This window comes from Oratosquilla oratoria, chromosome 41, assembly GCF_046742065.1.
Source record: "Oratosquilla oratoria isolate Oo_2021 chromosome 41, ASM4674206v1, whole genome shotgun sequence".
Taxonomy (NCBI): Eukaryota; Metazoa; Arthropoda; class Malacostraca; order Stomatopoda; family Squillidae; genus Oratosquilla; species Oratosquilla oratoria.
The window spans coordinates 700,001-713,145 of NC_134817.1; the positions used below are offsets into that span (position 1 = coordinate 700,001).

General features: G+C 40.6%; 1 protein-coding gene across 2 annotated transcripts in view; it reads right to left on the bottom strand.

Moving 5' to 3' along the window:
• Positions 1-12,363, bottom strand: part of LOC143020867 (alpha-mannosidase 2C1-like) — a 45,819-nt gene extending 33,456 nt beyond the window's left edge. Inside the window, exons 1-5 of one of the 2 annotated variants that reach the window (XM_076177722.1) lie at positions 12,221-12,363; positions 10,674-10,819; positions 7,701-7,762; positions 5,230-5,409; positions 3,573-3,714 (exon numbers count right to left, since the gene is read on the bottom strand). In XM_076177722.1, coding sequence (XP_076033837.1) covers positions 3,573-3,714; positions 5,230-5,409; positions 7,701-7,762; positions 10,674-10,812 — 523 coding nt within the window. In that variant the 5' untranslated portion in view covers positions 10,813-10,819; positions 12,221-12,363. Of the gene's footprint in view, positions 1-3,572; positions 3,715-5,229; positions 5,410-7,700; positions 7,763-10,673; positions 10,820-12,216 lie in introns of both variants that reach the window. The other variant, XM_076177723.1, reaches the window with a different exon arrangement.
• Positions 12,364-13,145: the final 782 nt, after the last annotated feature.

Here is a 13,145-nt window from a genome sequence, read left to right on the forward strand (position 1 = left end):
CCTTTCGTATAAATCTTTTCTAAATCTCTTACGATCTGTTCGTTTGTACCCTGATTGCGTAGCGAGTTTTGTATTGCTATTTGTTCTACCAAGTCAAAGGCCTTCTCGTAATCTACAAAAGCTAAACAGAGAGATACATTGTATTCTGTCGTTTTCTCGATTAGTTGGTTCATTGCCTGCAAATGGTCTAGAGTCGAATATCCGCTCTTAAAGCCTGCCTGGTTGGTTTCCATCTAAAACTTGACTTAGTCTATTTGTAAGAATCTTGGAGAATACTTTATATACATTTGATAGCAAGCTAATCGGTCGATAGTTACTAAGGTCCTTTTGGTCTCCTTTTTTATGAAGCAAAATCACTATAGCATTGCCCCACGACTCAGGAACACTTTCCTGACGTAAGTACTGGGTGTACAACTGGGCTAACTTAATAGGAACTTCTTTCCCTGCGTCTTTCAACAGATCTATCGATGTACCATCTTCCCCAGGTGCTTTTCCTCGTTTCATATTTTTTAGAGCAAATTCTACTTCTTCCTTTGTAGTCTCTAGTACATTACTAACGTCTACAGGTGAATTTACTGACTCAACTACGGTCTTCGACAAGTAAAGCTCTTGGTAAAAATCTTCTAATCTTTTTACCATTTTGTTTCTGCATTTAATTATTTCTCCATTTTCATCTTTCAAACATATTATTTGCTGTCTTTCTAAGGCATGTCTGTGCTCAGTCACTGTAATACTTTTACCTTTCCGAATAGTTTCCTCTATTTCATCCATGTTTTTCTTTCTTTTCTGTGATCTCTGCCTTTTGTTGATAAGCTTGTTTAGTTCTGCTCTTTCTATTTCATCTTTTCTGCTTTTGATCTGCATGGTCCTCCTTTTAATTAGGTCATTTGTAGGTTTGGAATATTTATTTTTCTTTAATACTTTTTGTACTTCCTACTTTCTCTGCCGATTCCCTAATGATAATCAGTAAATTCAAATTCATATCTTCGACAGTGTCCTCGTTAGTTCTTAGAACTTAGAATCTATTTTTAATTTCTAACTGATATTCCTTCTTATTATCCCTAACCTTTGCAAGGCTTATTTTCTTTATAAAAAAAAAAAAAAAAATTATTCATTCTATGGTCACTACCTATGTTGACTTCATTTATGACCGTAACATTGCTAATGCTCTTACTCTCATCTAATATGAAGTCTATTTCGTTCTTTGTTGTTCCATTTGGACTTCTCCAGGTCTATTTACGACCTACACGCTTTTGGAAGAAAGTACAGGTAAACGTCGACTTACGATGGCATTAGGTTTCGATAGAGCCATCGTAAGACGATCTCATCGTAAGTCGATCCCCACTCTGTTCCGTGGTCACTGTACCTAGCCTACCTGTATATTCACCACCAGAGATACTGAATATAGCCTATTAAACATGTACAGTAGTTTATTTAATTATTTTTATCCTTTTTACCATATTCAAACACTATAATATGTATTTTCAGTACGGGACTTAAATCTCGCGGGCAGCAGCCAATGCCAGCCGTACGACGTGACGTAATAATACTCGCATCATAAAATATAGTCACCGCTTATATCGATCGTTCTCTCTTTCACCCGCGAATTTTGAAAACCACAGAGAATGGGATTTAGGGCACATTTGAGAGAATGTAAAAACACAGGGGCGACTACAATAAATATAATCAAGACGCCGATATGGCAGCGTCGCGAATCTACTTGCTCCTCATGACGCCTATGTGTGCGGCACCGTATGGAAGGGGTTAAATTATCATATCGTCGTCGTCGTCATCGTAAAGTCGAACAATCGTAAGTCGCGGCCATCGTAAGTCGACGTTTACCTGTATTCATTATCCTCATGTTGTAGCTCTCTGCAAAATTTACCAACATCTTCCCTCTGTCATTTCTTTCACCTACTCCAAACTTCCCACTGCACGACTCATCTCCCATCTTCTTCCCCACTTTTGCAATAAAGTCGCCTATTACCAATGTGTACTTACTTTTTTCTTGATCCATTACCTAACTTAAATCATCATAGAAAGATTCAATGTCATTGTCTGAACTCTGTGAAGTTGGTGCATAAACCTAAACTATTTTTAGAGTGTATCTTTTATACAGTCTAATCACGATCCAAGCTACCCTGCCTGATAAACTAATGAATTACGTTACCAGCAATCTCTCGGTTGATCAAGAATCCTACTCCATCTAGATCTATCTTTGTCCTTACTTCTATAGTAGAACAGGTGGTGACCATCTTTTAATTGTATTAGCTTTTCTTCCGTTCTTCGGACTTCGCTTAGTCCTACGATGTCCCACTTGATGTTGTCTTGTTCTCCCATTAAACACTCCAGCCTGTGGTCTTCTGAGAGAGTTCTTATGTTGTAGGTATAGATCTTCATTTTCTTTATAATGTTTAATGTCCAAGGCTTGGATCTGCTTGGACAGTGCTTACTCACATTCGGTGGCACACTGCCCGTAAGCACATGAGGCAATGCGGTTGGACCTTTGGGAGACGATGATCCAACAGGAACACCCGGTTTTGTTTGTTTGTGCTGTTCATGTTTGCTATGAAAGGCTTTTGGCAGTAATCTCACCTCCCTGCCAACTAATTTCTAGCGAGATATTTCTCTGGTGTCACCTTATTCATTGCATTCGGTGAAGCCCAATATATCTATAGGGTACCCAATGGTGCACGCCATCATTATGATAGTACCCCATATATCTATGGGGAATTTCCCTGTTTGCCATCAGGGATGGTTGTATATGGATGATGTTGTGATTGCATGAGGAGGAATGGGCAGGGGGGTGGGGGTGGGTGGGGTAGTATGTGTGAGTAAATTTTGACGCAGCCCGAAGGGATTTCTCCTCGTCCTCTCCTTATATGCAAGGGGGGATGGAGAGGGGGGGTCACCGATTAAATGAAGCGGCCTTGCTGTGGATGTGCTGTGTCTTGCGACACTGCTTCTGACCCAGGGCGGTGGGCAGGGTGCAGGGATGACCCGTCATCCAGGAGGTGCTCAGATGAGAGGGAGGGTGGGAGGGGTGTGGAGTGTATTTAGGGATGGAATGGGTGGGAGTGATTTTATGCCTTTTCATTTTTGGCTACCTCCCTTGTAAGGGGGAAAAAGCCTTTGGTATATGTATGTATGCCATCAGGGATGTGCCTGTTAGCAGTGGGTCCTGCGACTGTTTGTGTGAGCTGCTCTGTTTAATCTTTCTCTGCAGAGATTTCTTCTCTATCGACATTAAAATCCTCAAGTCTATCCACCACGTCAAAGGCTCGTTCCTCCTTATACAAGGGGTTAGTAGACTCAAAGTGTACAACCTCATAAAAATAGAACCCATTCATGTACCCCTCCCATATCTTGGGGAACAAGGTCGCCCTGCCCCAAACCACATCGTTTGGGTGAAAAGCATTACATCAAGGTAAAGCTCTTCCTTAGTATGGGCCATCATTTGGAACTACCTTACTTTGACCACTTTAGCATGTACCAGTCCCCACCCCTGTCAACTAGAGTGCTTGTACAAAATGCTGGAAAGAAAAAGGAAAGAAAATGTACAGAAAACTTACTTGTATTGTCACCATCCGCACCTCCAAAGAGTTTGTTTGCGGCCATCTCAATGTAGAATACTTGCTTTCCTTTGTTGCCTTCATAGCTTGAAGTTAGGAGATAGTCGCCTCGTCGCTGCGCTCCGTCACCTGTTGAGAGGCCCTGACACACCAAAAATAATAATCAGTTGCAGAGTACAAATCCACTACTGCTACAAGTCACAAATGGAATCTACAATAGTTCATGGCTAAATGAATATAAAATGTTAGTTTTCCAAATGATACAAATCCTAAATATAACGGCTTGACCAGAAAACTTGACATGCTCAAAATAGATAAAGTATAATGACAACATTCAAACCATGCAAATGAAAAGTTAGATCTTATTCTAGAAAGGTACAAACATGCTAGCACTACCCCCTGCAGTCTTTCCAAATGTTTTTTGAGTAATTATATACAAAGAGATTACTTTCATACCACCCTATTTAGTGTTCGTAATTTATAAACATCTTTCTCGAACTCCTCTAAGGTGTATACCATTTCTACAAATAATTTAATTCTCTCTTTTTCTTACATATGCTTGTTGGCCTAGTGAATTAGCATGTTACTATTTGTGACGGAGGTCTGTTTTTGACGTAGGTCAAATCATGCTGAGAGCACGCAAGTTCATAGTACATACATATACCAACGGCTTTTCCCCCCTTACAAAGTAGGTATCCAAAGTCAAAGGCATCAATCCACTCCCACCAATTTCATCCCCACATACTCGTCCACTCCCATTCACCACCCCTCTCTCCCTCCTTCTTATGTTGGCTCCCTCTGGATGACGGGTCATCCATGCATCTCGTCCACTGCCCTGGGTCAGAAGCAATGTAGCAAGATACAGTACATCCACAGCAAGGTCGCTTCATTTAAGTGGCGACCACTCCCTCTCCATCCCCTCATGCAGAAAAAGAGAAGATGGGGAGAAATCCCTTCGGGTTGCGTCAAAATATCATTCATACTCCCTAACATCCTCCCACCCACTCCCTTCCATGCATCACAGCATCATTCATACACAACCATTCTCCACTCACCCCTGTCTTCTGTCTTCTCCCTTCCTTCCTCAACAGACATTTTACTCTTCCCCAATGCCCCTTTTACCCCCTTCATCCATCTCATCCTTGGTCACTCACTCATGTTCGTTCCATCCACCTCTGCCTTTCACACCTCTTTTTACTAATCTTCCTTCCTTCATTTTCCATGTGTCCAAACCACCCCACTACTCTTTCATCAACCCCAACTCCCTTTCCACCCCCGTTCTCCTCCTCACCTCTTCGTTTCTCACTCTATCCAGCCTAGTAACCCCTACCATAGTTCATAGTAAGTGCATATAATATTATATTCTCAGTTTCAAAAGTAGTATTAAAAAGAGAAATAAACAAACTAAGAGAGAGAAGAAAGTTATGAAAGAAGAAAAGGAGAGGAAATAAGAGAAAAAGAAAGAAAGATGAGAAGAGAAGCGAAGTGAGAAGAAAGAAGAAGGAGAAGAGAGAAGAGAGAGAAAAGAGAAGGAGAGGAAAAGAAAAGAAAGATATAGAGATGAGTAACAAAAAGAGAGATATAAGAGCCAGAGCAAGAGAGTGAGATGGAAACAGAGAATATCAGAATCCAATCATAAGATGAAGACATCACCTACCTGTAAAACCTTTCCATCATGGCTCCAAACTGTGGATTCGGAGTCAGAATTCCATCTAATGCGAACCTCCTTCCCTTTCCATTCCTCAGGAATTTCGAAAGTCAATTTAAACCAGTGTGTAGTCCATGTGGGACCGAATTCCTTCCCAATCTCAGTTGGAGTGAAGTCTTGTGTGATAACCTGAAGAAGCAGTGACAACTTTGCGTATTTTCTCTTTGTTAAAGATGGGAGGGCATTAAGAGGTCATGGGAACCCCCTTCAAATAAAATAATAATGAATAAAAAGGAAAAAAGAATAGAAAAAAGAAAACATACATACATATGCAAGTTTTTTTTTCCTTACAAGGGTGTTAGCCAAAGTCAAAGGCATAAATTCACACCCACCCATTTCATCCCCACATACTCCACTCCCATTCATCACCCCTCCCTCCCTTCCTCCTATGTTGGCTCCTCCTGGATGACGAGTCATCCCTGCATCTCACCCATTGCCCTGGGTCAGAAGCAATGCAGCAAGACAGCACATCCTTAGCAAGGCTGCTTCATTGAATTGGCGACCCCTCCCTTCTGTCCTCTCATGCTAAAACATTGAGGACGGAGAGAAACTCCTTCTGGATATGTCAAAATATAATTAACCCGTAACCATTCCCTAACTCCCCCTAACCCCCTATCCACTCCCTTTCATGCATCACAAACATCATCTATAGGCGACAATTCTCCATTCACCCCTATCTTGTCTTCTCCCTTTCTTCCTCAACAGCCATCCCACTCTTGCTCAATGTTTCTTTTACCCCATCCATCTATCTCATCCTCAGATCGGCCCCTCATGTTCACTCCATCCACCTCTGCCTTCCACATTTCTTTTACTAATCTTTCTTCACTCATTTTTCCATGTGTCCAAATCATCCCAATACTCTTTCATCTACTCTATCTCCCAACACCTTTTCCATCCCCACTCTCTTCCTCACCTCCTCATTTCTCAGTCTATCCAACCTTGTAACCCCTATCATACTTCTCAGACATTTAATCTCAAACACATTCAACTCTTCCTCTCTTATGTTCAATGTCCCTACCCTATACAGTACTGTTGGCACGACCACCCCTTCATACAATCTCCTCTTGTCATCCATTCCCAAATGTCTATTTCTCACCATACTTTTTAACCCTAGAACCACATCGCTGTTTTTGACGAACATGAACCACATCGCCAGGAGAATTTTACCCTTTTTTGGAAAAAACAAAACAAAACATGCTTAATTTCAAAATATTGAAAGAGTAACTCTTAAACTTTAGAATGATGATATGTAAACTTAATTAGTACTTTATGTTAACCCTGTACATGATTTAATGCAAAGTAAGGTAAAATCACTAAACGAAAAGTGTGTGCATGCGCGTGGGAGAAAATCTCCCTGCGATGTGGTTCAAGGGTTAATCCCCCAAAGTATTTACTTGATTCTCTCAATCTACAATCTACATCCACCTTCACTCCTCCCTTTCCTATCACATGCACCCCCAAGTATCTAGAGCTATCTAAATCCTCCAGCCACTTTCCTTTCCACTTCTTCAATATGAGTCAAATATTCGCAAACACATCAGGTTGCCTGGTGTACGATGATGCATCACAATACGCAATTACAAAACATAAAGTTACTGTTGTTATACTTGTTCTCTTTCACCCTGAATAAATGTAGCGTCACGGAAAATATTATCAAGACTTTACACAAAATATGCGGATCAGATACAACTACAAAACAAATATAATCATGAAGCTGACGCCAATATCCTCATATGCTTCTCGCGGCTGATGACGCATACACAGGCATAATCATATTCAGGAGGTTAATACTCACTTCCAAAATACTGCCATCCTCTCCCCTTGTAAAACTCATCACCTTTCATTTACTCACATTTCCTTTAACTTTCTCCTCTTGCACACCTTCCCAAACTTCGTCACTAACTTACTTAATTCCATCCTCTGATCCTGCTACAAGTTGTCATCAGCATACAACTGGATCATCTCCCATTTTTCTCCATTTTCTATAACCATCTTCAATCCCTGCCCATTACTCTCACATTTACCTCCTGCACCACCCCGTCCATGATCATATTGAACAGCCATAGCAATATGACGCATCAAAAAAAAAAAAAAAAAAAAAAAAAAAAAAAATATATATAAAAATTATATATTAAATATAAATATTATATATATATATATATATAAAGCTAAGTTTTATCAATATCTTTTGGTATATGTGTGCACACCACCTTTATAAAGAGGGGTGGGAGTTGGCTGTTGATACATATGCATATTTGCGTGTTAATTTTCCCTTTTGTAGTTTCTTTCACTCGCCCCCCTGACATATACACGAAAGAAGTAAACAAATAATTAAATATACAAAATTAATCAACAAAAACAAAATAAATGTCACATTTCAGAGCCCAGCACCTATTGTAATCCATAAAAAATGTCCTTACCTGATCAAATGTCCATTCTTGCCATGCCCCCTCACCTCCAGGAAGTGCCCAGTGACTCAGTTCTAACAAAAACAAATGTAAAAAGAATTAGAATGTAGAAGCACGAGGTCTAAAAACCTGTATACATCCACTAAGAGGCAGTAAAAAAATAAAAGAAAATAGGCAACAGATATGATGGTATAGCTATTTTTCTCCTTAAAACCGTATGCAAGATTAAGTCAGTATATGATGATAACATACCACAAATGGATATAAACCTTTGTTTTCTCACAATGGATGAAGAGATGATGGAAAAACTTATTGAAACTGATACAATGGATGAAGAGATGATGAAAAAACTCATTGAAACCCTGATACCTCCAAGACTGAAAAATGCGTCAGTAGTATGGTCCCCTACACAGAGTGAAGGGTATAAACAAGATTGAGAGAATGCAAAGGACAGCAACCAAACTGGTCCCCAGACGGGCAGATAAACAATATGAGGAAAGACTAAAGGTATTGGGTCTGCCAACCTTGAAAAATGGAAGAGAAAGAGGTGACTAAATGGGATATATTGCATTGATAGAAGAGATCCTCTGATTAAAGATGGGATGCCTTTAAGAGGTCATGGAAGTAAATTAAGAAAGATCACATGTAGAAAGGATTTGAAGAAATACAGTTTTCCATATAGATGTATGAATACGTGGAATAACTAAGAAGGTGATATCGCCCAAGCTCAAACAATACATGAGTTCAAATCTAAATATGATAATTGGAAATTAAAGATATAGATCAAATTGGAACCGTACATGAATATGAATCTAGGTATGTCTACCCTACCATAAGCCTTTTCCTTTATGGATTTAGAAAAGGCTTATAACAGGGTAGGCAGGAAGGTACTGTGGGAGGTATTGCAGATATATGGGATAGGGGGAAAGCTGTTAAGAGCAGTCAAGTTTTTATGAGAGTAGCAGGGCCTGTGTTAGAATTAAAAATGGAGAGTGGTTTGAGGTAAAGGTGGGACTTCGCCAGGGATGTGTTATGTCACCTTGGCTGTTTAATTTATATATGGATGGGGTGGTGCGAGAGGTAAACACAAGGGTAATGGGCACGGGATTGGAGATGGTTGAAATATGGAGAAAAATAGAGATAAGCCAGTTGTTGTTTGCTGATGATGCTGTACTTGTAGCGGAATCAGAGGAGGGATTAAGGAAGTTAGTGACAGAGTTGAGAGGATATGCGAAAGAAGGAATTTGAAGGTAAATGTGAGTAAAAGTAAGGTGTTGAGATGTACAAGGGGAGAGGATAGCAGCAAATTGAAAGTGAGTATGAAGGGAGAGAGACTGGAGGAAGTGGATAGCTTTAGATACTTGGGTGCAAATGTGACAGGAAAGGGAGGAGTAGAGGTGGAGGTAGAATGTAGATTGAGAGGATCAAGTAAATGCCTTGGGGGGACTAAAAAATGTAGTGAGAAATAGACATCTAGGAAAGGATGGATATTGAGCTGCCTAGTGTAGGCCTTATGGTCTCTTGCAGTCTCCTTCATTCTTATGTTCTTATGTATGAAGGAGTGATTCTACCGACAGCAATGAATGGGGCAGAAACATGGAACATAAGAGAGGAAGAGTAATGTGTTTGAGATGAAATGTCTGAGAAGTATGGTAGGGGTTACTAGGCTGGATAGAGTGAGAAAAGAGGAGGTGAGGAGGAAAGTGGGGGTGGAAAGGGAGTTGGGAGATAAGGTTGATGAAAAGGTATTGAGATGGTTTGGGCACATGGAAAGAATGAGTGAAGAAATATTAGTAAAAGAGGTGTGGAAGGTATAGGTGGTTGGAATGAACATGAGGGAGTGACCGAGGATGAGATGGATGGATATCGTAAAAGGGGCATTGGGAAAGAGGAAAATGTCTGTTGAGGGAGGAAAGGAGAAGACAGAAGAGAAGGGTGAGTGGAGAGTGGTTGTGTATGGATGATTCTGTGATACATGGAAGGGAGTGGGTGGGGAATGGGGGGGGGGGTTAAGGAGTATGTGTGAATGATATTTCAATGCAGCCCGAAAGGATTTCTCCCCATTTTCTCTTTTTCTGCATGAGGGGATGGGGAGTGGGGGTCGCCAATTCAATGAAGCGACCTGCTGTGGACGAGTTGTGTCTTGCTACATTGCTTCTGACCCAGGGCATCCCTGTACCTCAGATACAGGGATGACCCGTCATTCAGGAGGAGGCAAGACAAGATGGAGGGAGGGGGTTAAATGGGAGTGGAGTATGTGGGGATGGAATGGGTGGTAGTGGATTTCATGCCTTTGTTTTTGGCTACCTCCCCTGTAAGGGAGGAAAAGCCATCGGTAAATGTATGCATTTTAGAAAATTAGAGGATAAGAGGCAGGACACAAGTGTTGTTCCTTTCCTGTATAATACAATTAGGTAAATACACAAACAGTGCTAAACCTGCCACTGTTTGAAGGAAGGAGAGGTTGGTGGTTTGGTGTTGTTTGGGTCACTGGGAGGGAGAAAGGGGTTAGGACTGGCATTGGTATCTTGGTTTGGGATTGGAGGGACCCACCAGGTCATGGGAGTGATTTTGGGGGAAAACTCATGTCTAAAGGATGCCAAATGCAAAGGTTTTGAAATTGAGGCTCAGGATGTGATCATGGGCAAATTTGGGACTAAGTGTGACAATCAGAAAGGGAGAGACGTGACCCTGCGAGTGTAATTCCTTTCCCATTTATTGCATCTTGGTTTAAAATGAGAGCTTCGCAGGGTCATGAGAATAAATTGAAGAAAAACGCACATCTAAAGGATTCCCTATAGGTGCATCAATCCCTGGAATGGCTTAGATTATACAGTGTAACCCAACCTAAAATCATAAGTGAATTCAGCACTAAATACGATAGTTCCAGAAAAAGAGATGGGACCCTATAATCCTAACTCCTTCCCTGTATATTACAATTAAGTAAATACAATTAAGTAAATACACAAGCACTCATCAACTCACCAACATTTTTAGAGTGAGGGTACAGTCTACCAACAAGGTTGACATCCTTGAACCTGGAAGAGTAGATGAAATTGCTGATTCTGGGTATGGTAGTTTTTGCATTCTTGTGCAAGCTTGCTTGTACGCCAGGGTCACTCATCTTTAATCTGTAATACAAAACTGTAAATTAGGTGAACTGTTTTATCACTGGAGTCTTGAAACAGGAAAGAGTCTTAGACTATGTTAAGTACTATAGTTGTCCTTAGGCATGGAGGGAGAATATAGGAAGTAAAATTTCCACTTGTTGTAGTGGGGCCACGTGTTACTATAAGATGGTGTGGGAGGTGTGTCTTCAATTTCTTGCATGAAGGCATCCAGCCGTCTTTTGAATACTTTCACTAAACATTTCTTTCTAAATGCCTGCTGATACCACGTCACTTTCGCTTTTCTCTTTGGTGGGGTAACATCACCACTATATCCTGGTTCTTCAGAGTCACTCATAATGATTTCTAATTAAATCATGTAGGGTTGAATAACTATCCACAGGTCCCACATATCACACACGCACGACTAATTAGCTAGATAGGACTGGCGGACTAGGAGAGAAACGACTCAAACGTATTGAACGTGTTAATAAGGACGCGTCAACTCATACAAGACAACTTGCAAGTCGCGATTTCCAGCCTTAACTTTTCAACAATCTCATGAATTAAAATTTAAAACTTAATTTGTCCTTTGTTGTTAACATAGTGTACCTCATACTTTATTAAGTGGCAAAGATAATATTCTATTATTAAACTAATATTTTAAGCAATTGTCTACAATTTGGCGAAAAAATCCAATATTTGTTCATTTTTTACAGTTTATTTCCAAGATTCCAAGATGATGGCAAAAATGCCAAGATATTGGGAAAAAAGCCAAGGAGTGGCCACACTGCTTGGGAGATCGGTAGAGGCCTCAGTCATAGTTGTTTAATTGTCGGGCGAGGTGAGTCAAGGAGGATGGGAAAAGGGGGGAGGGGGAGTAGGTTGGTTTATGAGCTTCAAACATTGGCACCCTTATTCAAATTGTAAACAAGCTCGGGCCCATAAAGTTATCCCGGACCTTTTGGTTCTTAATTTCCATTTTTTTATCTATTGAGTCCATTACCGGCTCAGCTAGTCATTCCATGTGTAAGCGATGCAAAAACAAATCACTTGGTTACCTATTCCTTCCTTAGGCACTTCCCCCGCGCGTTAGAAAAAAAAAAACGCGAGCCGAACCACGTAAGCACTACAGTAAAGAATCTGAAATGAGTCTCTAAACCATACAATGTACCTACATTTTCCTTCCTTATTGCCCTATAATCCATTCCCATTTCCTCTGCCAAGACTGCTGACTGTTTTGATTTATCAATTGTTGCCTTGACTTTCACCATTTAGAAACCTACAGCAGAAAGGAGGTACGCTAATGTGAACCTGTATAATTATGCGAGTATATCTACATAAATATGTGTATACATGCATGTATATATGTATATTTTGTGTCAGTGTTGTAAACTGGTTTTAATCCGAGACTTTCTCACCTACCTGTTCAGTGATGACAATACTAATTCTTCTGCCTGGGACAAAGTCCTGTAACTAGCGGGACAGTCGTTCGGGCCCAACAGTCTGAAATCGAGGGCTGACAGCTACTGATACTGCAGACCTTTATATAGAACCAGTTATCTTTTGAAATACGGCCCTTTGATACATAACAACTTGAACACTTGATAAGCAAAATTAATATGTAAGCACCAGTCATCGACTCTGGACTTTCGGCGTTGAAATATTTAAAATTAATATTTGGTGATAAGCCGTGTTTCCATTTGTGTTCGACTTGTCGATGTCATCATCGGAGGAACGACTGGGAATGTTTGGCGGCAAAAGCCAGAAGCCTCGCTGCAGTTATTTGCTCAATGTCCTTAGTCACCTGGGCAAGTGACAGTCACTGCGGTCGTTTTTATTCGGTTGACAGAAGCTCTTGCACTGTCAAAGGGGTTATCACATATCAAGGGACCTCCTCCTTCCACCCACCTTACACTCTTGGTGACCCGCTACTACCACATAAGAAGCATAAGCTTTACGTGCGAATTGGCTCATATTATAATTATTCAATACTAATATGTAAAGGATATTAATCATTGTCAATCAAGAATCATGTAGTGTGGGTAACATGTGAACTGGGTATTTTTCAGCAACCATGCTACCCAACTTCAACCCTCCAAAGAAATATATAAAAATAAATATAATGTGAAATGTGCTATAGGGACGACGGACGAGTTCAAGATGGAGAGGGGCAGACTGAAAGATGAGGTCAGGGTAGACGTAATATGTAGTGAGAATAGGGAGCAGTTGTAAGCGAACGTGGAATAGGCTACAAGTGCGTGAGCGAGAAGAGGTAATGAAAATGAGGTTCCAGTCGGTGGATGCGTCGAAGGTGGAAGAAAAAATAAAATATTTTGTAATCAACGTT